The sequence below is a fragment of the Taudactylus pleione genome, unplaced genomic scaffold, assembly GCF_031769625.1.
Source record: "Taudactylus pleione unplaced genomic scaffold, aTauple2 ptg000015l, whole genome shotgun sequence".
NCBI classification, from domain to species: Eukaryota; Metazoa; Chordata; class Amphibia; order Anura; family Myobatrachidae; genus Taudactylus; species Taudactylus pleione.
In genome coordinates, this window is record NW_028284417.1 from 8163827 (window position 1) to 8191436 (window position 27610).

Consider the following 27610-nt stretch of genomic DNA (forward strand, 5'->3'; position numbering starts at 1 on the left):
CCTGCGAATCCCCTCCGCACACTAGTCACGGTATTTTCGGAAAAAATACAGTGACAAAGTGCCCGCGCATGTGCCGACCGCCCGCCGCTGCTACCCCCTGGCGATAAGCCCCGCCCCCGGTGCTAAGCCCCGCCCTGCGATCGCGGACCACCCCGCGACCCTCCCCTCCCTTAATTACACTTACCTGCATGATCCGGGCCTTCGGTGATGTCTTCCATGTCCTTCGGTCAGCTGATATCCCATACTGCACTGATGACCGGGCCGCAGTGCAGCACGGGAGACCAGCTAAACAGACTGGGAGACATCACCGGAGCCCCGACCACCAGTCCATGGAGTCAGGTACGTTCATTTTTTTTTTACAATTTTTTTTCTTTTGCAGTGATCAGCTTGCGGTCTGTTTAGACCACACTGCTGATCACTGGGGCCAGCTCCCGGCTCTGCTCTGCCTTTTAGAGCAGAGCAGGTGTCCGGTAACCGGGGGAGACCCTGGATAACGCCACCTCCAGTTGGCGTTATTATCACAGGGCCTCCCTAGGTATTTTTTTCACCATTTATTTTTAGCAACTACCAGGCAGATCACATTTCCCATTACAATTATGGGAAATGCAATCTGCTTACTAAAAATAAGTGATACTTAGGGGTTGGAGTAGATTTTTACGAATCCTATTCCAATTGCCCTGTAGTAACTGTAGGTGAAACTAAAATAATGTGAAAAGGATGTCAAAACACCCTTTTTCACTTTATTTTAGTAAAAATAATGTTAATAAATAGAGTCCTATGTGATTTATTAATTCCTAAATAAGAATTTAGATTAAGTTTGTTATTTAGCAGAATGTATTTGTAACAGGTTTCCATAATCTGCATACAGTATATGTGTCCATTTCACTGACTGTCCACATAACGCAGGTAGCATCTGCGTGGGGGGATTCTGAAATGTTTAGAAACTCAGCAAGCTGTGGAAGAGTTATAACTTATAACCTGGTTTGGTTCTGTTTCTTCCTCTAAAAGGAAGCTAAAGAGGCTCAAGTAACAAACACAGAACAAGCCTTAAGCCTGCTTACATCAATTACACAATTTTACTTTAAAGTAACTGTGTTCTTTATTGCTTGCAGATCAGTTTCCTTTGCAGGTGATGCAGTTACAACATTACATCACTGGAAGAGCAGCCAGAAGTATCTCAGTGCCAGGATGACTAAAGGCAGAAGAATGTTTTATCACAGCTCAGCCAGTACGCAGTTTGCTGAGGGGAGGTTATAAGGGACAAGAGAAGGAGATTAGAGGAAGATTTTGAATGCACCATCCAAGAGAACATGATTGATTAAGTATTTAAGGTTAAAGCCCTGCTGACTTTCATAATCAATTATAATGTTTACTATGTACTATGAAAAGTGTGTTTTCATGGTCCCAAAGTCTCCTCTGCAATTTACTGCAAATGATGGGATGGCCAAAAGAAATGCTTTAGTCTCGCAGAACTTTTTTCTCGATAACATTATCATTGGCGTACAGGAATAAAAAATGTCTTTAACAATAAAACAAATAATATATGCTCAGTGAGTGATGACTACATGCCAATAGCAATATGTGCAGTATGATAAAACTGATACTAGATCACACAATAGTTATATCATAAAACAAAATGCAGGAATAGTGGATACTCAGTATTAGTGCTACATTTAATAGCAGAATAGTAAACTGTCAGTGAGACTTTGGGAGAAATTTAGGGGGGTATCCAATTAGCCGAGGTAAATTACCACGGCTAATTAGCCCCGAAGTCGGCCTGACAACGGCACTTATGGAGTTTTTTTTCGGGACCTGATGTGTTCCGAAAAAGAATCCACGATTACTGCCGCTTTTTCACCTGAAAAAAAGCTAAAACACATAGGTCCGCGAGCTTATCGCAGCACCTATGTATTTTTATGAGAACTATCCTATTAGTTTGACTGAAATAATAGAATAGGGTGAAAAAAAAATCTGCGAAAATCGGGGATAATCTGCGAAAAATCCTCGTTTTTTGCCGTTCACGGGGGTTAATTAGCGCCTGAACAATGTTCGGGGCTAATTGGATACTGCGCTTACTGGGGGTTTGAAATCACTAGACATCAGCGCAGTTTGAAGCACCAAACCAGTGAATTTACTATTCAGCGGTTTTGAAATCCACCATTGATGTCCATCGGTTTACAAATGTCCAAACCGCTGCGGTTTTGGTCAAAGCCCATGGGAAGAAACACCACAAATATGTTGTGAAACAGCCACATGTTTCTGGCCAAACAAAAGGAGAGGACTCAGTATTCATTTATAATGAGGGCAATGTATGTATTTATTAAACAGGCAGATGCCACTGATAATTGTCTTATGGGGGAGATATTATTTTATTAATATAATAAGGGGGAATTATTTGTATTTAATTTAAGTTTATGAAGAGAACAATATTGTGTAATAATTATATTAAAGCAGCACTATTCATTTATTGCTTATTGGTATTAAAATATTTTTATGACTTGAGCAACATTTTTTATTGTATGATGTGGGCACCATTTATACAGCCATAAAAACATTTTTAGACATAAATTACTTTCCCTCAGAATGACTAGATATTGAGGTATCTCATCTGTCACAACAGGCCTTTTTTTTGGTGGCTTTGGCTGCAGTTTTCCAGAGACTGGCAGATTGGTAAGTCTGACACGGTTTACCCCGTGTGTTAAATTTATGGCAGATATTCAAATGATGCACTTATTTTCTGCATTTAAGCTTGGATGTGATGTCAAAGTATGGGAATTTAGCTAACCCATATTTAAGAAGAACAGCTGTGAGACTTGGTGATATCAGATGCAATACAGAGAAAAATGCATTATTATCAGTAATGCATTTATTCTACTCAATATAATATTCCAACTTTTATTTTTCAATTTTAAACAATTCAATTTTAGTTATATTTTTAGCTTTGAACGAATCTGCACCTGGAAGCTCAAGATCATCTCCAGGTGCAGTGCGCATGTGTGACCCACCAATACCAGATCATGCATGCTCCGAAGGACTCCCGATTGGCCCACGATACTGCGTACTGCTGCATGCCACTAATATCGGGGAGCTGAGAATCACTCAGCTGCCCTAATGATGTTTTTCAATTAATAGCCCCCAAATATTTTCTAATCTATTCAGTGAGTGGTAATAGAAAACATAACTTTTCAGGGCTATTTGATAAATACACCCCATAGGCTCTATGCTATTCTATACCAATGCCTGTGTCATTTGTTTACAGAATATGAGAGATGCGTGGGGTTGTAAGGATGGACTTCTGGATTAAAGGTAGAAATAGTGTGTCGTCCTATGTTCTACAGTATGGTGTCTTGCAGGGCTGTAACTAGGAGTGTGCAACCGGTCCCGCTGCACATAGGGCCTGATTCAGAGCCGGACGCTATTTGCGGACGGTCGTTCCAAAAAAGGGGCCGGCTATTATAATTGAGCGCTTGCTCTTTGCGGTTTGTTGATGCCTCTATGTCTGAGCGAGCGAACAAAAAATGCGCTTGCTATTTTGTAAAGACGCCCCTTTGCCGTTCGCATCACACGTCATCTCCAGTATTTATTATATTAATCGGGTACACCGAAAGGCATCTGAACTGCTCGCAGTGCTTGTGGTAGGTTTTTCTTACCGCAATCACTCCGAGCAGTTCAGGCTAAAAGACAACCAAGTGACGTGGTCGATGACGCTCCTTTACTAATTATGCACCCCCATTACCTTTACCGTTAGGCATGCCTGCGTTCGGATCTCCACTCCACCGTTTTCAAGCACCTTCCCGTTGCCACCCACAAACGGTACATTCTGTCAATCAAATTAGTAGCCCCTCGCTGTTTTTCGAGCGCACGATTTCCGACCGCAATGACTGGTTTGCACATGCGCATTATGACCCATACGCATGCGCAGTTGTGCGAACATCGCTCAGAGCGAACGAGCGGCCGCTTACGAGCGGCTCTGAATCAGGCCCATAGTGCAGGATTCTGTTGGTGGCACCGTCGCAGCTTCACGGCCCCAACTTCTGGCTAGCAGGGTGACTGGAATGGCATTTATGACATAGATGATGAGTCCGCACCAGTAAAAATTTGGAAAAGAGGAAATTTCACAAGAGCCAACGTGATGGTCTATCAGTCCAAAAGTATATTAGATGACCCTATGTTGGTGGTGCACCTAAAAGAATTGTGTGACACATATATATTTTTATTGCATGAAGGCAAAAAAGACAAAACCTGTTTTTTGGGGGCTCTCTTTGATTCTGATGTTCTGATAATCTGATGTAATGAATGGATGTTAAATCAAATTTAACTTTTAATGAAAACACCTTAAACAGGAGTAGACAGAGGTATACTCCACTTACAAACAAACAAATTCATGTACGTGTCAAATCACACTATATTAAACAATTAAATTCTTATATGTCTCAAATCACATCATAGATGCAAACTCTTGGCGAAAATATATCATATATATACCTGATTGACACATCCAATAGTCAATGACTTGCAGGGAAAATGACACACACCATTATCCTATTCTAGAAGCCAAATTAGTGCATTAGTATAATTATTTTGTGTATAGCTATGCCCTTAAGTATATCTTAGTAAACAATAGAGAGGGCTTGCTGGAGGGGCCCTGCAGGGACCCAGGTCAAACGGTGCCCCCCCCCCCCCCGTCAGCTCCCAACTGTCATTTTTCAAACACAGCCTGTGAGATGACAGTTGGGAGCTGATTGGCTGGCACCTTATCACTTTCTTATCACTTTTCACTCTGTCTCCTAACACTGCTTAGTAGATAGACCCCTCAGTCTCTCTAATACCCCTTTCAGACAGAAAAACAAATTACTGGGTCAAACATTTCAACCCGGTAAATTGCTGATCAAAACCATTAAAACTTTCAACGGAGCTCTGCAAAAATATTATTCTAAATGTATCCTTCTCTGCATCTATTATACCACTTTCAGACAGGAAAAAGACAAAATCCCGGCTTTTACCTGGCATTTGCGTGCCGGGTTGTTTTGCCAGTCCCTGCCTGTACCTCCCGGGTGAAACATTTCAACCTGGTAATTTGCTGAATAATACAGTACTTCTTCTGTCTGAAAGGTTCATCCCGGTTTGAAATTTCCGGGTCTCCGACCCTGGTTAATTCCTGGGAAAAGGTCCCGGGATTTTTGACCCGCGTCGACCCTTTCAGACAGAAGAAATACCTGTGTTATTAAGCATTATTATAGATGTTACATCACTTGATTCTTTATAAAAGAGCAGGACATGTAACAGCAGTAGCTGTCTTACATTTGTTTTTATAGTGCAGAGCATGACTAAGCATAGAAGAGATGGCTATTGAAACATTAACAAATATTTGCTTGTTAGATTGGGTGAATCTGACTAGAGATAGTACTGGATAACTAAGGGTAATTTGACAAGTAAGAAATAAAAAGGTGAGTGAAATTATCAGTGGATGGTAAATAATAAAATTACTAACATTAATACATAAATAGCTTAATTCTGTGACATTAGCTTAAGATATAACTTAAAAAAACCTGAATACATGAGGGGATGTCACGATTCTTGGACAGATTTGATGGATTTTCACTATCAACTGAGATTTGTGTTACCAATAGCAGGGCTGGTTTTCACCAGGGACAACAATAATATCACAGTAACTGGCACTAATGTATGTCCTTAATACAGTATATGTATGTTGTATGAGGAATAACTGCTGCTTTCTAGATGGGGTGCTGACCACAAAACAATAGATATAAACAATAAAGAGAAAAGAAAGCACTGGTAGCTTCTAATAATATTTATTCTATTAAAAAAATATATTATTTGTTTTTAGTAGAAAAAATATCTTTATGGTTTATCAGCACTTCTTTTTCTCTATATTAATGTCACCAGGGACTCTTGAACGAAGGTTTGGGCTTTGCTTCTCTGATCATGCAGGTCGCCAGGGGCTGGCTGGCAACTTTTAGCCTGGGAGGCAAATGCATGCAGGCGGCCCTGGCAGAGGAGTAGCGTGTAGCCAGGGTGCCCGAAGAACGTGCGTGCTACGGCGCCGCCCGCCCTCAAGTGTTTCAGGGAGGAGGCGGGTCCATATGGGATTAATGTAAGGTAAAAATAAAGATTAGGGGCAGCCCCCTGTCGTAGTGCCCATATGCAGTGCCCCCGTGTGCCACAGGAGATAACACCCTTATGCAGGCCTCCAGTAGTGCCCCCAGTAGTGATCCCCCCTATGCAGTGCCCCTTGTGCCCCAGTATTGGTCCCCCTTGTTCAGTGCCCCTTGTGCCCCCAGTAGTAAGCCCCTTATATAGTGCCCCCAATAGTGGTACCCCCTATGCAGTGCCCCCAGTAGCAGTCCACTGCCCCATGCAGTGCCCCCAATAGTGGTAACCCTTATGCAATGTCCCTTAAATAGTGGCCCCAGTTGTAGTCTCCCCCCTATGCAGTACCCCCAGTATTGCCCTTTATATAGAGCCCCCAGCAGTGGTCCCTCGCAGTGCTCCCAGTGGTAGTCCCCTCCCCCTATGTAGTGCCCCTAGTAGTAGTCCCCTCCCCCCTATGCAGTGCCCCTAGTAGTAGTCCCCTCCCCCCTATGCAGTGCCCCTAGTAGTAGTCCCCTCCCCTTGTAGTGCCCCCAGTAGTAGCCCCCCCTTGTATTTCCCCCAGTAGTAGTAGTAGTCCCCCCTTGTGCCCCCAGTAGTAGTAGTCCCCCCCTTGTAGTGCCCCCAGTAGTAGTAGTCCCCCCCCCTGGTAGTGCCCTCAGTAGTAATCCCCCCCTGGTAGTGCCCCCATAGAAATCCCCCCCTGGTAGTGCCCCCATAGTAATCCCCCCCTGGTAGTGCCCCCAGTAGTAATCCCCCCCTAGTAGTGCCACCATATAAATCCCCCCCTGGTAGTGCCCCCATAGTAATCCCCCCCCTGGTAGTGCCCCCAGTAGAGAGAGAGAGACTTAAAAAAAAAAAAAAAAACACTTACCTGAAACTCCCGCTCCTGGTCCCGACGCTTCCACCGGCTCCTCTGGCCGCTTTGCATTATGGGAGAGACTTCGTCATGACGACGGCTCTCCCATTACCCACTGCGGGAGCCTGAAGATGGCTCCCGCAGTGGGAGCAGAGGCAGCCGATTAGAGTCTGACAGACTCTCAGCGGCTGCTGATTACAGCAAACGCACAGCTGCCATCTCCGGCGGCTGTGTGTTTGTGCTGTGTAGCGCTGACCGAACTCCGTCCGGTCAGCGCTACACACGCGGTGCAGTCTGTGTCACAGTGACACAGACTGCACCGGCCCGCTGCCCGCATGAAGCTGCGGCCCGGGGGGCACATGGCACCCTGCCCCCCGGCCCAGCCCGCCACTGCAGGTCGCAGCCCCCTGAGTTGGTTCCTCCCAACTTTAGAAGGGCATACCCAGTTTGTCGGGGACAGTTTGGGAGTTATGTTTAGGCTCATCCTGGTGAGTGTGTACCAAACACCCAAAGGACAAGTGTCTCTGGAGCATGCTGCAATTCAAGTGTGTTTTAGGGGACAGAGCTTGCGGGCGACTTAGCGCTTCTAAAAATGCTACACACCCCTCAGGCAGCATGGCCACACATATTTTTATGTGGTAACATCCTGAATGTGACGTGATTTGGAAATTTACAATGTTGGAAGGTAAGTCTTAATATTTAGCCTGTACAGATTTTGTTATTTATCCTCAGAAAGCCTGGAGTCAACTTATGAGCAAAGGCTCTTCTCATCTCACCAACTGCTCACTCCAAAGTACCCTACTAATCCAAACTTTTTCTAAAATGGCTGCTTACATTCAATACCATGCCCTTCTAATGAAATGTCCCACCATTCCAAACTCTAATTTCTAGACTTGTAGTCTGGGGATGCAATAAGTCTCTAGAATAAAAACAGGTCCTTCCTGTAGCACTTCCTTGCAATAGCAATACATCATAAAAGGTGTCTTCCAACATGTCCTTACAGATCTCACAAGAATTAGGGCTCTATTAACGTCATTTTTACTAAAATAAAGTGAAAAAGGGTGTTTTCACACCCTTTTCACATTATTTTAGTATCACCTACAGTTACTATAGCGCAATTGGAGTAGAATTCGTAAAATTCTACTCCAACCCCTAAGTATCACTTATTTTTAGTAAGCAGATCGCATTTCCCATAATTGTAATGGGAAATGTGATCTGACCAAAGTTACTAAAAATAAATTGTAAAAAAATATCGGGGAAAGCCCTGTGATAATAACGCCATCTGGAAGTGGAGTTATCCAGGGTCTCCCCCGGTTACCGGGCTCCCTCTCTGCTCTAAAAGGCAGAGCAGAGCCCGGAGTTGGACCCAGTAATCAGCAGTGTGGTCTAAACAGACCGCAAGCTGATTACTGTAAAAGAAAAGAAAAAAAAAATTGTCAAAATTTTTTTTTACTCACCTGACTCCAGGGACCAGTGACCGGGCCTCCGGTGATGTCTCCCCTCCGGTCAGCTGGTCTCCCATAGTGCACTGCGGTCCGGTCATCATGTGATCGGGTCCCAGTGCAGTATGGGATATCACCTGACCGGACAGATGGAGGACATCACCGGAGGTCCGGATCATGCAGGTAAGTGCTATTAAAGGAGGGGGGTCCGCGATCAAGAGGGCGGGGTTTAGTGCAGGGGGTGGGGCTTAGCACAGGTGAGGGGTAGCAGCGGCGGCCGGTCGGCGCATGCGCGGGCACTTTGTCACGGTATTTTTTTGTGACTAGTGTGCGGATGGGATTCGCAGGGACAGAGCTTTCTCGCAAGCTCTGTCCCTGCAAGGGATTTGTAGTAAATCCCTGTGATATTGCCTGAATTCGCAATGCGAATTAAGTCAATAATATCACTCTACAATCTGCATTCAATATGTGGATTGTAGTAAATAGAGCCCTTAGTAACATATCATTATAGTAACTAAGAATCCATTAAATATGAACATATATAAAGAGCTGAACAAATACTAATGAGAATGCAGCCTGTAAATATGAAGCAGAATGCAAACACTGAGTCACCTGATATAACTCTGTGAATTGTCAAAATGGCTGCCTTCACTGTATGCAGAGGGCTGAGTCACTAGTATAAAGGTAATACAAACATTACTTCTACAAAGAATTTCCATGCCAAGTGTGATCCATACCATCAAAGTTTCATTTATTTACTGCGCCTACCTTTCACGTTCCTGCTCGAGCAGGTTGGTAAAGTCATCACTCTTGTTCATGTAGTCCGTGTGCTTCCGCTTCTCATTATCTAGTTCATAGACAGTTCTACGATGGCACTTCTCTGCCAGAAGTAGCTGCTCTAACATGCGTCGGTATGTTTCTTTCTGCTTTTCTTCAAGTCGGTCCAACTAGATAAATTTGAGGGAAAAAAAATAAAATTATTTTTATTTTATAACCACATTCACACAATAGTGTTTATTGGCCATGGTGTAAATGTTTTCAGGTCAATGATGTCATATGTGTTTTTACTTTTCAGGACTGAGGGGTCTATTTACTAAGCAGTGTTAGGAGACAGAGTGAAAAATGATAAGATGCCAACCAATCAGCTCCTAACTGCCATCTCTCAGGCTGTGTTTGAAAAATGACAGTTGGGATAGACCCCTTAATTTCATAAAGAGGATAACAGTAATAACAGTAGATGTGTGTAATGTGCCTCTATAGAAACTAAGTTTAATGAAGGTAGTTGTATGTATGTGGAGGATCTGGCTTCCCAATGTCAGTTGTTTAGTTTGACTAGTGTCATTTCAACTGCTGAGATGGAGGTAAAGATATATAAAGATTATATATATATATATATATATATATATATATATATATATATATATATATATATTTTTTTTTTTTTTTTCTTTTTTTAAATATTGTCATTGTACTTTGTGTATATAGCCAATGGTATGATAGGAGATACAGTATGTTTTAAAAACAGGTAATTTTCTGTATATTTTGCACATTTAAAAACACTAACCCAATAAAAGTCCACAACTGTGTGTGACTTTATCCTATAACAACCATAGTTTTGGAGGTTACTTAACAAATAAACTGCTATCCTTATTGAACTGCACAAAGTATTATACATAATTCACACAGTATGTGCCCGATTAAGAGTAGCCACAATTTGCTACATAGACATACACTTATAAGTACAGCCATGAACTTGCAGCGTCACAGGTATGTTTTGAACTGCAAATACACTATGCAGACAAAAGTGATTGAACAGCCCCCGCTCAAGTGAAATGGTCCCATGCATACCATTGCACACAAGTTCCAAATGGCCACTAATGTGGTGGTTTGGACAAAAACAATTCGTAGAGAGGACCATGCACTCAGGGGCGCTGAGAGGGGGAGCGGGTACTATTACCCGGGCCCAGGCTTACTAGAGGGGCCCGGCAGGGGCCCAGGTCCGTCTCCGCTCTCCCCCTCCCTCCTCTGACCCATACAGCAGCTAGGGGGTACTGTAAGAGTGTTGTTGTTGTTGTTTTTTTTAGCTCAAGGGGGTGTGGCCACTTGCACTTGCAGTTTTACGGAAACAACAAATGTTTTTATCAGGACGACAATGCCACCTGTCATGTTTCCAGGGTGACGTTGGATTGGTATACAGAAAATTCGGTGCTTAAGGCGGAATGGCAAAACATACCGTCTGCTGATGTCCAGGAACTTGTGGAAAGTTTGCCAACACTAATTTGCAGGAACATATGACAAGCAAACTCTCTTTGTTCTAGGGAATAGGATTGCCACCTAGCAACAGCTGGTGGGTTAGGTGCAGATCGCGGAGAAGGTAAAGTGAAAGAAAACTTTCACTTACCTTCTCCACAGCCAGGGGGGAGAGTGTGGCTCAGGAGACCTGCGAATCGCAGGTCCTAGGCACTATAAGCATGCGCACATCATGGACGCGCACACACGCTGGGCACGTGCGCGCGCTCAGTATAAAGGGCTGAGCCACGCCCCCCCCTGTTAGATTTTATGGAAGCTTACAGATGGCAATCCCGACTAGAACCAGAGAGAAGTTGGTAAGGGTGAAATCACCCTAATTTCTGTAACCTAAGAACAAAGGAGACAGGAGATTATGGCCCTGATTCAGACCCACTCGCGAGCGGCTGTCCGCTCGCAATTGGGTCGATGTTCTGCACTGAGCATGCGCACGACGGAGGGAGCTCCGTCGTGCGCATGCGCCAGACGCGACGAGCGAAGGAAAGTCCTTCGCTCGTTGTGTCTGATCAAAGGGGGCGTGCTGTCGATGTTGATTGACAGCACGCCCCCTTTGGTGGGCGTTTCGGGGGCGTGCCTCCCTGACGGGGGCATTCCCACGGGAACGCCTCCCGTCAGAAGCCGGCCCACTGACATCACTAGTGATGTCAGTGGGAGTGATTTTGGCTCTGATATAGCCAAAATCACTCCGGGGCTTGCGGTTGAAAACCTCAACCGCAGGCTCCGGCTCGCAGTTTCGATGGTCGCGATGGTCAAGACCATCGCGGCCATCAAACTGCACGCTCGTATAGGCTGTGGGTGGTGACCCACAGCTATACAAGCGTCCAGGAGGACGCTCCATTTTTATGGAGGGCGGCCCTCATTCAGAGCGTGCGCTCTGCTCAGAGCGTACGGCTCTGAATGAGGGCCTATGTTGATGCAGAAACATTACGTTTACTAGAAACTAGCAAACTGTAGTATAAGGTAATCAGGAAGGCAACTGGGAATGGAGGAAGAACGATCTCCTATATTGACTTGAAACTGGAACATAGTCTTAAACTCCTGTGAACTTGTGGTGAGTGTAGAAGATAAGGATAAAACTACTTCTGATCCTTAGGTAGCTGTGACTGCTGCTGCTTCTTCTGGACCTTTGGAGCGCCTGAAAGTAAAGGAGAGGTCAGGTATAACTCATAACTGACATTAGAGCTTAAAGCCAGCAGACTTAGCAAAGTATAGGGTGGCTTGGGTGGGAGCTGTTGCTAGGTGGCAATCCTATTCCCTAGAACATAGAGAGTCTGCGGGTCATAGATTCCTGCAAACTAGTGTTTGTTCATCGGGAGGCTTGCCACCTAGCAACAGCTGCTGGCTAGACTACCACATACCTGGTGGTTGCTCTAAGGAATTCTGGGCCTGATTCAGACCCAGATGCTAAGCTGCACTCGCTCGCATCAAAAAGGGGCCAGGTCTTCTAATAGCATGATCGTGCGGCAAGGCATAAGGACGCCCTCTATGTCTTTGTGAGTATATGTCTATGGCTGTGCGATAGCAAAATAGTGTAATGCCGCCCCCTTGCCGCCCGCAGCTAACGTCATCTCCAGGAAGTGTTTAAAACCATCAGAAACATCGAGAGCCATAGAAGCACTCACAGTGTTTGTGGGAGCTCTACCCTACCGCAAGCAATGCAAGTGCTTCAGGTAAAATTACACCTGCTGCCTCGTCATATGACGAACCCATGACGCACCTTTGCTAATTATGGATGCCCATTAAATTCCGTTTTGACAGTCAGATACGCCTGCGTTCGCAGCACCACTCCCCCATTCACAAGCACCTTCCCTTTTTACCACCCACAAACGCCACTGTCACTCAAAGTAGCGTCCAGTCTGTGTACTACGAGCGCTTGATTCTAGATCGCAGTGACTGACTTGCGCAGGCGCATTGTGAACCATACACATGCGCAGATGTGCGATGATAAGCAGTCGACTATGCAAAGATCTGGGTCTGACTGGTCTCTAAGTAGATCAAACTCTACCAGAGGGGACTGAATGGAACTGGTCTTTGTGTGTCCTCTCAAAACAATATGGAAACCCAGTGGAGTGGTTGTCATCCAGGGTTCTGATGTGTGTATTAAAGAGAGTTCCGCTCCTCTGTCTGCAAATGCCAGTGCTAGGAGTGAAGCTAGGTTTTTTGAAAGGTTAGGGATGTCAGCCGTAGAAGGAATAGTGGCAAGAAAAATTGAAAAAGGGGTTAATGTCCCAGGTGGCAGAGTAACGTGGACATGGAGGCCTGGACAAGAAAATACCCTTAAGTAGTCTAAGGTATAGACTACTTAAGTGAGGCCTGGAATAAGAAGAGCCACTGCCGAGCCATATGATCGTATTGTGGCAGAAGCGAGGCCTGACTCGAACTTAGGCCCTGATTCAGACCCACTCGCGAGCGGCTGTCCGCTCGCAAGTGGGTCGATGTTCTGCACTGAGCATGCGCACGACGGAGGGAGCTCCGTCGTGCGCATGCGCCAGACGCGACGAGCGAAGGAAAGTCCTTCGCTCGTTGTGTCTGATCAAAGGGGGCGTGCTGTCGATGTTGATTGACAGCACGCCCCCTTTGGTGGGCGTGCCGGGGGCGTGCCTCCCTGACGGGGGCGTTCCCACGGGAACGGCTCCCATCAGAAGCCGGCCCACTGACATCACTAGTGATGTCAGTGGGAGTGATTTTGGCTCTGATAGAGCCAAAATCACTCCGGGGCTTGCGGTTGAAAACCTCAACCGCAGGCTCCGGCTCGCAGTTTCGATGGTCGCGATGGTCACGACCATCGCGGCCATCAAACTGCACGCTCGTATAGGCTGTGGGTGGTGACCCACAGCTATACGAGCGTCCAGGAGGACGCTCCATTTTTATGGAGAGCGGCCCTCATTCAGAGCGTGCGCTCTGCTCAGAGCGTACGGCTCTGAATGAGGGCCCTAGTAACTAGGAAATCTAGGGCTAAGTTAGGTTCGGAAAGAGAGCCGGAAGGCAGAGCCTGAGCAGCCCGCCAGGACATAAACTCATCGATTATGGATTGGTATCTGGACCTTGTTCTGGGTCTAAGAGATGCATTTATCAAGGCCATAGATGAAGCCGAGAGGTTAGTAGCGGTCAACAACCGAGTAATGTCGCTATCCACATTCAGTGGGGAAGCTCCTGTAGGAGGTCTGTTGTCCCCTGGAAGCAATCTCTGGACATGCCTAGGGGAAGTTTGGGACCTTTGTGGAGAGGTGTGATCAAAGGGAACCAAACTCTGGAGGGCCAGACGGGATATACTAAAATGAGTTGCGATATCTTGTCCGCTTTGATCTTGTGAAGGACCATTCAGTAGTATGGCCGGAGGGGGAAAGGCGTAAGGAAAAAGAAGGTCTGTCCATGGGAAGGACATTGCATCCATGTGCATGGCCCCTTGAGTCCAGATTCTGGTGACAAAGGTTGGAACCTGAGTGTTTGACGGAATTGCAAACAGGTCCACCTGTGGTTGTCCAAAGGTCTTCACAATGTTGAGAAACACCTCCAGTTTCAGAGTTGCCCGATCCAGTGTGAGTTTTTTCCTGGATAGGGAATCAGTTAACTCATTTAGCTCTCCTGGAACGTATATTGCGCATAGGAGTATGGATCGCTTCACTGCCCAGTTCCAGATGTCTATTGCCTCTTGGCAGAGAATTAGGGATCGAGTGCCTCCCATTCTGTTGAGATAAGAAACTGCGGTCCTGTTGTCCAGGCAGAGCTGGACAGATATCCCCGGGAATTTGGTGGGACTAGTGCAGAAAGAGCTAGCCTGGCAGCATTCAATTCCAATAGATTCATATGAGCTTTCGATTCTTGAGCTGACCACTCTCCTCTTACTGCTTTGTGTTTTGTATACACTCCCCAGCCTGAAAGAGATGCGTCTGACATGATGACTATGTCCGGTGAAGGAGGAAGCAGAAGTCTGGGAGAGGGTAGGGGAAGGGCTGTCCAGCTTCAGATCTCTCTGCAAACTCTGGGATCTAGGAGGATTTTGTCCGTCGAAGGAGAGTTGAGAGGAGGTTCTGAGAGTGCCTGCATACCAGGGGAGCATGGAGAAACCCTGGATCTAAGGCACTCATTTGCCAATAACTTTGGTTAAATCCCTCATTAAGAATTGGTGTTCGAGGGTTTGAGACACAAAGTTTTGAATATCCCTCCACTTCTCTGGGGGAACTGCTACTGATAAAGAAGGGGTATCTATCAAGAATCCCAGAAATATGATTTCCTGTGAAGGGCTTAACATAGATTTCTCGAGATATATGGTAAACCCTAGATTTCGTAGGAGCGACAGTATAAGGTCCCTGTGGAGTAAAAGGGAGTCCTGGTTAAAGTGGGCCACCAGGAGATCATCCAGGTAAATTATACAGCGGACTCCCATCTGACGGAGGTGTGTAACTACTGCCTTCATAAGGCTTGTGAATGTGTAAGGGGCATTGGATAGCCCAAAAACCATTACTGTCCACTGATAGAGGACAGTAATGAGGTCTATTTTGTTCCACAAATCGAGTAGGAAGGGTACATCCGCTAAGCCCTCCATACGGAAAGAACAAAGTTTTATATATTGGTTTAGGGTTTTGACATTTAAAACTGGCCTGTATGAACCGTCCTGTTTTTTGACGGGGAATAGGTGACTGATCCAGCCTCTCTTGGAAGTATCTGCCAATTCGATTTTGCCCTGCTGAAGGGCAAGGGTTAGGACACCCTCTAATAAAGGACTGGCATTTTTTGAGCAGGGATATACCTGATGTGGAAAATGGAAAAGTGGAAGGGACAAACTTTTCTCCACAATCCTTACCAACCACCTGTCTGTGGTGATCTGCCTCCAGGAAACTATTGTTTGGGAAAGACGAGGAGGAGGAAGCGAAGGCAACTGACTTACCATATCCACTGTCTTTACTGGAGGAGTATGCATTGCCAGATTCGGTGCCTCTCATAATCCGTGTCCGGGAGAATCCTCCTCTCAGAGCTCTGGGGGCACCCCGCTGGTCACGAGTCAAACTGCTGGCTCCTGCAGAACGACCCTCCTGATGAAAGAGCCGTTTGGAAGGCTGGGGCCCTTCATGTCTGCACATGACTTACGGGCCTTATAGCGGACTTTAACTTCATCTATGAAGTCAGGGCCAAACAGGTCAGAATCTGCTAAGTTAAAAACTTCTAGGAACGTCTAGTGGCCTGGGGGCTAGGTTAGTCAGACCTGCACTAGTCAGCCAGCGAGTTCTACAGGAATTTGATATGAAATCAAAAGTCTGGCCAATCATTAGTGTAGCCCTGCTTGTAGCATTTAAGAGGGCCATCTTGGAAGCTACCAGGGAATCTAGGGAGCCCCCTGAGACCCCCTCTTTTTCTGCTTTGTCTAGTACAAATAACAGAGGACCAGCCGCATCCGCAACTTTAAGCTGAATTTTCCTAATCCCCAACGAGTGACGTAAGGGCTGGATCAATTTCTGGGACAAACAGAGTGGGAATGTCAGGGATGCCAGTATGGTTGCGGAGAACCATTTCATCCTCCTTAATGAGAGCCGTTCTAAAGGCTAACTGAGCAAAATTGTATACCTGGGACCGCTCGCTCAGGGCCCAGTGAGAGGAATTAATTTTGGACGGGGGCATTCTGCCAGCTAATGCTACCCAGGCCATTTGTAAATCACTATATTCACCTCTGCAAGAGGACACGCTAGTCCTAGTTACCTCCTCTGACTCCCAATCCACTGGAAGGTAACTAGCATCCCTATGTGAGTGAGTCGGGGGGGGTGTGCGGTGGTGACTAGCTCCCTTATGAGCACGCTGTGGCATGACCTGCCGGTCTGAGGCAGGAAATATGTGCCGGCCAAGAGCGGGAGAGAGAAGTCCTGCTGTGGACCTTAGAGGTATTCCAGCCACGGGCAATACCTGGGAAAGAGATGTTTTTGCCTGGACAGGCATCTCTTGAAGAAACATGGTCAATATGTTTCTTTTTATATGAGCATTTTCTCACCACTCTCGTGAGAATATGCAGGAGGGGAAGGAGTCTCTGCAGCCTGCCTGACTAATCCCCCCCTCTTCAGAGGTGTCCCTGCTGTCCTCCGACCTGACAGGGTTCATTAATTTTCTTCTCTTGAAAATAATTTTTTCCTCTGAGGGAGAAGTAGTAGCAGCCTCCTCCAGGTTATGCCTGGAAGACTGCCTACCTCTTTTGCTGACAGATGGGTACACCAGCATCGTGTCTGTGGCAGACACAGACACTGTGTCCTACATCGCGCTGAGGTAAAATCTAACAGGGGGGCGTGGCTCAGGCCTTTATAAGGAGCACACGTCCGTGATGCACGCGGGCTTATAGCACCTAGGACCCGCGATTCGCGGGTTGTTTGAGCCCCGCTCTCCCCCCTGCTGTGGAGAAGGTAAGTGAAAGTTTTCTTTCACTTTACCTTCTCTGCGATTGTTGGGAGGCTTGCACCTAACCCATCCGCTGTTGCTAGGTGGCAAGCCTCCTGACGAACAAAGAAAGGTGACTGCAGTAATCACTGCACGCAATGGACCTACAAAGTACTGACGTCAATAAAATCTTGCTGATCTATTTGCTGTCAGTGTCTGATTACTTTTGTCTATATAGTGTAAATTTACATAAGAAAGGTTAAAATGACCATGGAAAACTGCAGCGTTATCAAGATCACTAAGCGTATCTTGATGCAACTTAAACATGTTAATGCCACCACATACTAGTAGTTACCACAGTCAACATCCTCAGACTAATGATAAAGGCTGGCGTTTAAACTGTATTCAAAATTTAGGAATGAATAAATAAATAAATACGAAAGCCCTCCACCTCCAAATTAATGACAGTAGTAGTGTACATAGCTGCGCTGGTTCCATCTAATGCAGGGGAACAGTATTGACAGGGGAGGGAGTGTGGCATTGCCTAATAAAAGTCACAACCAGCACCAGAATATATGCTAGGCTGAGCTTGGCACACTATAACAGGAAGACCTGCAGCATTGTATCCCACTGTCATACTGGGTCCAGTTACAGTCTGGTCGGTATAGAATTGAGTTTCCTAGCTGAATAAGTCCCACACAATAACCTTAAAAACAGCCCTGTTTATTGATACAGTGGTACTGTGTAGGTCTTTTATAACCTATGCAAGGTCTTGATTAGAAAAGCCATTAAAGCTGTTTTCCCACACTCAAGTCAATCAGATGCATATCGCTCAGATTGGATATTCACAGACAGGTCCATTCTCAATCATTTGCATTCTGGCTTTATCTGAATCAAGTACTTGACCTGAGTGGAGACTGTTTTTTCATGGCCCATATGTGTGTGACTTCAAAACTAAATCTTTTCATGTTGACGTTAGGAGGAAAAACGATTAATGTTGTCTACAAGGCAATCTTATAAGACCTTGGCCCGTATTCAATTAGTTTTGCGTGCGCAACAAAGTTTCACATGCCATACTTTTCACCAACATCGCGTATTTTAGCTGCAGAAACTTATCGTGCACGTACCTGTGATTCACTCAATTCAATTCCAAAAGACGCAAAAACGGAGACACGCAAAGTCAGAACAGGCGAAATGTGGTGTCATAATTGGGGAAATCAGCCTGAACTCCCCAAAAAGATGCAGAAACATTGGGGATCAATGTAGTAGTGCCCGATTAGCCGTAATACAACTGTTTGGGGTACTTACGTTTGCACAATTGCCACTAATTAGCATATTTGCACAAGTGGTGAGGAATAGCATCGAGTAGTATTTTTAGAAGATAATAAGTAGTCCTGTCCAATTTGGGGTACCTGAAAATGGGTGCAAGCATATTTTAATGTCTCTAAAGTGCAGTTTTAATAATTGCGAATTTCCGCCATCATAAAAGCACCTGCAATTCCAAAAACACTTGACCCCTTCTTAGAGCACCCCCAGAACCTTATTTTGCTAGTTTGCGAACTTGTCCCCCCACTTTGTGCTTTTTTACCCCCCAAATTCAAAGTAGTTTTTTTTTTACGCAATTATCCTTTGGGGGGTCCTTTGGGGGGGTCTGTCCCAAGGGTTCTGAGTGGTTCCTCCACCTTTGCACCTGTTGCACTTCTTTTCTCCTGCTATTCAGAGGCAAATCTTTTTCGCCTATTACATTGCTTTGACTTTCCACGTACGCAAAATGCGGATGGCATTAAATACGGAGATAAGTTTCCTCCTGACGAAAAGACGCAATCGGTGATACTTTTTCATGGATCTCGGCTTTTCGCTGCTAATTGAATACCGCCCTTTGTTAAAAAGAGACTATCACCGTAAATTCAAAATTGCTCCCGTGCGAGACCGGGGGGATTCTTTAGTGATTAATGGTTCACTTAGAAATTTTTGAATAACGTTGCAAAATTTGGGCAATAATGACATGTCATTTTTGGGGTGATATTCTACAAAAAGTAGAATAATGAGTTACATGATGTGGGACAGGTGTATGGGGGTATTGTATTGATGGGATAGGTGTTTTTAATCTGGCAGATGGGAGTTTCATGCGTTTTTTTTATAAATTTTTTCAAAGTCTTTGAGAATTACATAAAAATCACCTTCATGCATTTTTATGCACCCCAAATTCATCTAGTGTCTTTAATTTCCTAAATATAATAAAAATGTTGCTTTCGATAGTTTTCTTCTGTTAGTAATACATGCAAACATCATGGAGGTAAGGAGGGCAGTGTGGCCGTTTCCATTGCACAGGACTGGATATAGTGATTTCTGCTGTTCTGCAGTGCCGGCCGGCGCGGAGAGGTAAGTATAATTATGGGTGCAGGTTGTGCAGTGTAGACCCCCCAGGGGCCCATGTGCACCACACACCCTGCACCCATTATAGATATACCAATGCTTCTAACAAATATACACAAGAGCCTGTTTGCACTGCATTGCAGGTGCTAGCTAGTGTCTAACAAACAATTATACACAGTGATAAAGATGCCTGTAGTCTTTTACACGCTTCCCACCCACTCCATCTACCTACAACTCTCTCTAATGGTGACTAGTATGTAGTACTGCAGCATGAACTATAGCATATACCCTCTCCATATACTCTTCTGTGTGAGATGGCAGCTGAAGTCAGGGAGGGACTTAAATGCAATCCAAAATATGCAAGATCCAGTTTTTATAACCAAGGTTTCGAACTTGATCTGAGCCAGGACTCGGTTCAACTTGGAACTGCAAAGTTCGGGTGTGTTCGGTTTTCAGCAAAACCGAACCGCTCATCTCTTCAAGAGCCTCAAATACTTTGCTTAGAGACACTAATAGACTTATATACTGTTATCCAATATTATTTGTCACATTTTTGAGGCACGGGGTGATTGCCCCTTTTTAATTATTTATTTTAGATTTTCATGGTGAAAATCTTCCAGAATACTAGTATGATTACTGTATATTTTCATACACTTACTACAGTATTTATGTATTCCTTTTATTTTATAATATCCCTTTCTGGTCATTTAGAACCCTGGGCCTGATTCTGAGTTTTACACAGTAGCTGCATCTTTGGACGCTGTGTGTAAATATGCTAATGCTGCAAGAGGCGTCTTGTGTAAATAAATAGGCGGCTCCTGTAAGCTTCTGTTATCCGCTGCTGACTCTGAGGAAGCTGAATCGGATCATCTGCGAAAACATCAGCCATTTGAGTAACCCTCAGGTCAGGGTTGGACTAGGGCACGAAGGGCCCACCGGGTGAGTGCAGTGATAGGAGCCCATACGTAGTGGTGTGGCCAATCTGCAGAGGGGGTGTGGCAGCAAATACTGCTAGTGCGTGCACGATAATGTACCAGATTAATAACAGCAATGCATTGTAGAAATTACACCATAGTTCTGTGCAGTATAATGTAACATATGTATAATGTATAATTCAATTGCACAGTATGAACCTGATCCGTAGAGGAGGGGGTGGGCCCTCAGGCAGTAGTGCCCACCGGGGTTCCCCCTGCACACCTGTGAGCCAGTCCAACCCTCCTCAGGTTACGCAGGATAGCCAGTGTTTTCACTCTGCCGGGGCCAAGAAATCTGCATCAGAAGATGCAGATCCTGGCCTCGGTGCACCTTGTAAATAGGGCCGACACGCCTCAATTTTCATGAACCCTGGTCTTCACTGCCCTTTCTCTGCCCCAAATTGGTGCAGCATATCAATCACGCTGAGCCTTCGGGGGGCCTGCGTTCGCCGTGGCAGTCAGTGACATACACAGTACAGATCCTTTGCATACATCGATCATTAAACATCGGAGTTGTGCGTAAACCATCTTGTTTACATACAACTATGAAACAAGCTCTATAGAACCAAGCATTTAATTTAACTAGCACAATAAACACCTTTACTAAAACTTGGACCTAAATAGGAATGTACCATATAAACTAAGATTTACTTTGGTTTTGAGTAATCAGTTTGCTAACAAAATTATGTTGATAAAATTAAATGCTTTATACTATTAAACTATTTGCAAGTAGTCTGATAGGGGTTACTAATTCTTGGTATGTACAGAAGAGTCACAAACTACAGGCAATAAATCCTATGACAGTAAACATGCCATGTCCAAAATCCTTTTCTGAATGTCCATGATTGAGCACTCTGACTTCTCATGAGGACTGAGGGTGACGTGACAGGATTAGATGCATGTTTTACTGCAATGTGGGTAGTATTAATAATCTAACACTATTAAGGTTGAAGTTAAAGTGTCCTACAGTACATGGAGTATTCAGGACAGCATCTCAGTTACTTAAAGGAAAACCGACGCCTAGAATAAGTGTCATTCTGCACATTATCAGAGTGGGTTTTAGTTATGTTTCTTCATTGAGATAAGCATTGTAATGTATTTCCATAAAAAATTTGCAATATAAAATAGGATTATACAGACAGACAGACAGACAGACAGAATATGAAACAAAATAAATCAGAAGCATAGCCAGATTAATAGACAGAAAAAAAGGAAGATAGATAGATAGATAGATAGATAGATAGATAGATAGATAGATAGATAGATACCACTCTGGTAATAATGTAAATATTAAAAAGTTTTGTGTAGGAAAATTATATGAAATGAAATAGAAGATAATAAGATGTACCTCTGCCATTGGCTTTTCATAGACATCATCTCCTATGGATTTTTCCTTTGCAAGTATAGCATCCCTGTGCAGTACCCGTAGTACATCCTCTGGAGCCGAGAACCCATAATGAGCTTCTAAAACTTCGGGTTTAGTCTTCTCTGTCTTTAGCATATGGATAACATCCTCCCTAGCCTGTGGGAATGTAACATGATATGATTAGGCGAGCTGCATATTATATAACACTTGCTTACATCATTCTGATAAACTGACATTTGGTACATGAGCTAAAGCCATCGGCTAGTTCAAGAAGAACTTCTTCTGTAATACACTTCACATTGCCAAAAACAGATTGCTTGAGAGATATTACATGACACGTTGCTAGGAAGCAGCCGTGTGTGTTCTTTCTACACACCAATACTAAGTCTTCACATAATCAATTGAACAATCCATGTACTCATTACGTCTTTAAAAATAACAATTAAAATGTACATTTATGTATTATTTTAACAAACACAGCATTCTCTTTCCATTGTTACATTAAATAAAATCCAAATGCACCACTTACATTCATTTATATTATTTGATATTATTTGCTTGTATGCCATTCTGAGTCTACACTATAAAAACAATATTATATTTTTATTATTACTATTATTTACTACTACTACTACTACTAGTAGTAGTAGTAGTAGTAGTAGTAGTACTACTACAAAATACTTTCAAAGTACTTTTCTGCCATAGGCTTATTAAGTTTAACCATCATGCCATCCATTACACCCCAATATGTGTTTTTCCAGAGGACAACAAAACAAATCCCCTACTGGGACAGCTGCCAATTTAGCTTAACCGGAAACTCCTCCTCGATCCCAAAAATACCAATCTGATGGCTCTTTGGATCTATCGCCCTCATGCTGTCCTCCTCTATGTACAGCTACAGATAATGGCCCTGATTCAGAGCCAGACGCTCTGACCAGAGCGCTCGCTCTGAATCAGGGCCCACCTCCATTAATATGGAGATTCCTCCTGGACGCTCGTATAGCTGTGGGTCACCACCCACAGCATATACGAGTGTGCAAAATGATGGTCGCGATGGTCTTGACCATCGCGACCTTCGAAACTGCGAGCAAAAGCCTGCGGTTGGGTTTTTCAACCGCAAGGCCAGAGTGATTTTTGCTCTATCAGAGCCAAAATCACTCCCACTGACATCACTAGTGATGTCAGTGGGGCCGGCTTCAGACGGTAGGCGTTCCCTTGGGAACGCCTCCGTCTGGCAGGCACGCCCCCGGCACGCCCACCAAAGGGGGCGTACTGTCAGTCACCATCGACAGCACGCCCCCTTTGATGAGACACTCCGAGCGAAGGAAAGTCCTTCGCTCGTCGGGTCTCGCGCATGCGCATGACGGAGCTCCCTCCATCGTGTGCTTTCGCAGTGGGGACCATCGACCCACTTGCGAGCGGACAGCCGCTCGCGAGTGGGTCTGAATGACCCCCAATGTTTCTTGTACTAAAGTATCACATACATTTTAAAATTCTTTGTGAATTTTCCATCAGCACTATGGGGTAAGGATTTCCCAAGCTTTATTAATGTTAAGGTGCCCACACACATACCGATGTGCTCACGATACGATTTTATGGCCAATTTCCTCATGAACTTTCACGGGAGCTCCCTTGCCATCGTGATCACGATTTTGGAAAAAAGACACCCAACCTGTCTTACGATCTCATGATCTATCGGATCGTACGCATCGTGAGATTGGCCATAACAAATCGTGAGTTGGAAAAAAAAAATAAAACAGGCTCTTGACTATTGGAGGGAAATTTAAATAGCCATAACAATGGGAGGGGCTAGCTTGGGAGTATAAAAAAAGCAGGCACCCTAAACTCTGTGTACATTCTGCTCTGCTACTAGATAAGGCTAGGTGTATTCCTGCTGAATCCTGTACATTACTACTGTGCTCTTTGTATTTGGCTTGCCTTATACAAAGTTTATTCTACCTGCAAGTGTGTGCTACCTACCTGCATTCTATCCTGTTCCTGAATTCTGTACTGATGCATCCCTATCGGTATAGAGTGTTGGTCGCTGAAGCCGGGGTCCGGGAGATTAGGAAGAGGGCCCAGCGAAGAAGGACGAGAGCATGCTGGACCAAGGAGTGGCTGCTACAAAGGGATACCCGCTCTCACATGTCCCTGCTGATAGAGATCAAGGAGAACAACCCGGAGGACTATCGGAACTACTTGCGCATGGATGACGCCAGCTTCCAAGAATTGCTGCATCTGGTGACCCCCCACATCAAGAGACAGGACACAAGGTGGCGGAGGGCAATCCCTGCTGAAGACAGACTGGTGGCTACCCTAAGGTACCTGGCTACAGGAAGGTCACTGGAAGACCTGAAGTTTGGGACACTCATCTCACCTCAGTCCTTGGGCATCATCATTCCGGAGACCTGCAAAGCCATCGTAAAAGTGCTACAGTACCAGTATTGCAAGGTAAGTTAAAAAAAAACACCACACATTGGTTTCTTGTGCAAAGAAAATTTTTTATTTTTATTTTTTACTCAACATAAAGCAAAAAATTGCCTTCTTTAAGTACAATGTGCACTGACCTGCAGGCAACTGAAAGTGTGCACCAAACTGTGTGCAATATACTTTTTTTGTAACAAGTTCACATAAGAACATTATCACCAAATTTTATGAATCCCAATAGGTAGACGGCTGTATGTGATAGGGTGGGTCAGACGCCAGTTTGAATAGGCCAATACACATATGGCACAAGTATACATTGTGGCCCCGGCTTCCAGCAATGTCTACTTGTGCCATGTGCGTAGTGACCTTGTTCAAATGGCGTCATCACCACCCTATCCCATGCAGCAAGCACCAATTGGAATTCATAAAATTTGGTGACATTAAAAGCAAGACAAAAACACAACCAAATTAAATATCACCAAATTTTATGAATCCCAATAGGTAGCCGGCTGTATGTGATAGGGTGGGTCAGACGCCAGTTTGAACAGGCCAATACACACATGGCACAAGTACACATTGTGGCCCCGGCTTCCAGCAATGTGTACTTGTGCCATGTGCGTAGTGACCTTGTCCAAATAGCGTCATCACCACCCTATCCAATGCAGCAAGCACCTATTGGAATTCATAAAATTTGGTGATATTACAATCAGGAAAAAATTTACATCTCTGTATATTGGGGCGACTCATCTGCTGCATCCAGCAGAGCATTATACAAGGTGGTGCTGGTGCTTGGGGTGCTTGGTGGGGGAGTAATATCTAACTGGGCGGGGGGGGGCGGACATACCTATTTGGGGCAGGGGAAAATAGCAATGGATCTGCAATGTATGTCGAATTTGAGATATTTTTGCTCATACAGCGACTCAAGAGGTCGTAGTTTAACCTTAAAAAATTTAGTTGGATATCTGCATCCAGATTTCTCAATGTGCTGTACACATGAGCTGTGAAATCATCAATTGCATCTGGGGGTTTCTGCAGCAGCCGTTCTGCGTTTTGTAAAAAATGCTCCCCTCATTCTGTAAAATTCTACTTTCTGCCTTTTTTTTTCTTTTTTTGGGGTTCTTAAGAAGATGAGGGTCCAGGTGGAACTTGACTTTCCACTTGTGTGCTATTCTCCGGATCACTGTCGCCAGCGAGCAGACTGAGGTCCGGTGTTGATGTTAAATCAGGGTCTTGTGTGGGAGTCTATATAGGAAAAAAAGATATAAAAAATATTATAGTCATGTTTTAACATCTTTTTTACTATTTTTACAGTTTCCTAACACCGTGGAGGAGTGGACCAGCATCGCAGAAGATTTTGAACAACGTTGGAATTTCCCTAACTGCAGAGGAGCCATCGATGGGAAACACATCCGCATCAACCCACCTGCCAACACCGGATCATATTACTACAACTACAAAGGATTCTTCAGCATCGTTCTCATGGAAGTGGTGAATGCCAACTACGAATTTCTGTTTGTGGATGTCGGCAAGAATGGGCGTGCTTCGGATGGTGGGTCCTTCAAAAAGACAGCTTTCTACCAGAGACTCGCCAACAAAACCCTCAACCTGCCCTCACTGGACGAGACAAAGCACGGCCTAAATTACGTTTTCGTTGCAGACGAGGCTTTTGCATTACATGAACATGTGATGAAGCCATTTGCACACAGGGGCCTGACCAGAGCGAAAAGGATATACAACTACCGTCTATCCCGGGCACGGCGCATTGTGGAAAATGCATTTGGAATAATGAGCAACCGCTTCCGCATTTTCCACACCACCATCAATCTACATGTGGAGAAGATAGACTGGGTCGTGATGGCGTGCTGTGTACTGCACAACTTTCTGCGAAGAAAATCTACTCAACGAGGACCAGTCCCAGCTAGACCAGAAGATGTAGGACCCCTGGAGGACATTGAACATTTGACATCTGTGTCTGCACCAACAACATCCAACGCACGTGCCAAAGAAGTGAGGGAGGAGTACATGACCTATTTCAATGGACCAGGTGCTGTACCATGGCAGGAGGACTATCTGTGAACTACTGACTAAATTGGACATTTGGGATTTAACAACAAAAACATTAAGGATTTTGGTTTAAACTGTGTCACTACTTACCAAGACTTCTGCAACCTCCTCATCTCCCTCACGCTCAGACATCAAGATGATTGATTCCCTTTGAGGCTCTTGTTCACTGATGAATGACATAATTTGGTAGTACCACAGCGCAGGAGTATATATTTCATCTGTAGCCGCTCCTGATTTTTTGGAGTCATCCACCTTCTTTTTTTCTTTGATGTATACTGTCCTGAGATTTTGTATCTTTTGCCGTACAGTTTTCAGGTCTGCATCAGATATGTATTTTTTTGTATACACCAACAGTTCCTCGAGTGCGGCCAACTTCTGCGACTTATTGTGGTACTTCCGAGAACTGATCTTCCACAGACAGTCTTTCGAGTGCATGATTTTAATGAATCCTGTAACGAATTCACGTTCTGAATCCATGGACATTATCTATGAATAAGAAAAAAAAGGACATTTAAATATTTGTGTATATAGTTTTGTTAAATGTAATGTTGTTATAGTTCACATTTTTAATGTTTTAATATTTTCTTTTTTACAGGTTTCTAAAGGTTTGTTATGGTATTCTAATCATGTTTTCTTTTACAGTAATGTTATGTGTTTATTGCTTGGTAATATAATGTTTTTCTTTGTTTGACAGTATGGGTTTTCCACCTTTGGGCCTGTCGTTGTGGTAGAACTACAGATCCCAGGATGCCCTAAAAACAGTTTCAAAGGTGGGTGGCAGGTCATCCTGGGATCAGTAGTTCCACAACAGCTGGAGACCGAAAGGTAGAAGACCCCCAGCTTTAAATAATGTGTTTTTAAATGTAATGTATGGTGTTTTTTTTGTAAAAAACGTGTTTATTTATTTATTTATTTGAGGTATTACACACATTGGTGGGCAGTGGGAGCTTAATGCATGACCCAGCCACCGCCCGCCTCAATACGGCGGGCGGTGGCTGGGTCATGCATTTATTACCTGGGGGCACACATTGCTGGGCAGTGGGGAGCATATATTGGTGGTCAGTGTGGTTGTATTAAACTGTACTAATACTCACCAAAACTTGTCCAAAACAAAACTTCAGTGTGCAGGCTCCCAAAGTGCGACTGTCTTGCTCCATACACGATGCTGCACAAGATGGCGATGGGGCGTGTCCAGGCTTCTGTCAGTCAAATTCCGCATTGTGTGATGAATCGTACGATTCATTGTGAGGAAAAAAACCCTCACGATCGGCGTCCATCGTGTTCATGGTTGGCTAATCTGCCCTACAGCACTGCAGATCAGAAGATG

The 27610-nt window shown here is 44.6% G+C and overlaps 1 protein-coding gene across 5 annotated transcripts in view; it reads right to left on the reverse strand.

Annotated features, from left to right (window-relative positions):
• FILIP1 (filamin A interacting protein 1) overlaps positions 1-27610 on the reverse strand; it is a 216174-nt gene that overhangs the window by 37585 nt on the left and 150979 nt on the right. For all 5 annotated transcript variants that reach the window (XM_088471516.1, XM_088471542.1, XM_088471507.1 and 2 more), the window contains 2 exons: positions 21775-21948; positions 9181-9359 (listed from right to left, as the gene is read on the reverse strand). In XM_088471516.1, coding sequence (XP_088327642.1) covers positions 9181-9359; positions 21775-21948 — 353 coding nt within the window. The remainder of the gene's footprint in view (positions 1-9180; positions 9360-21774; positions 21949-27610) is intronic.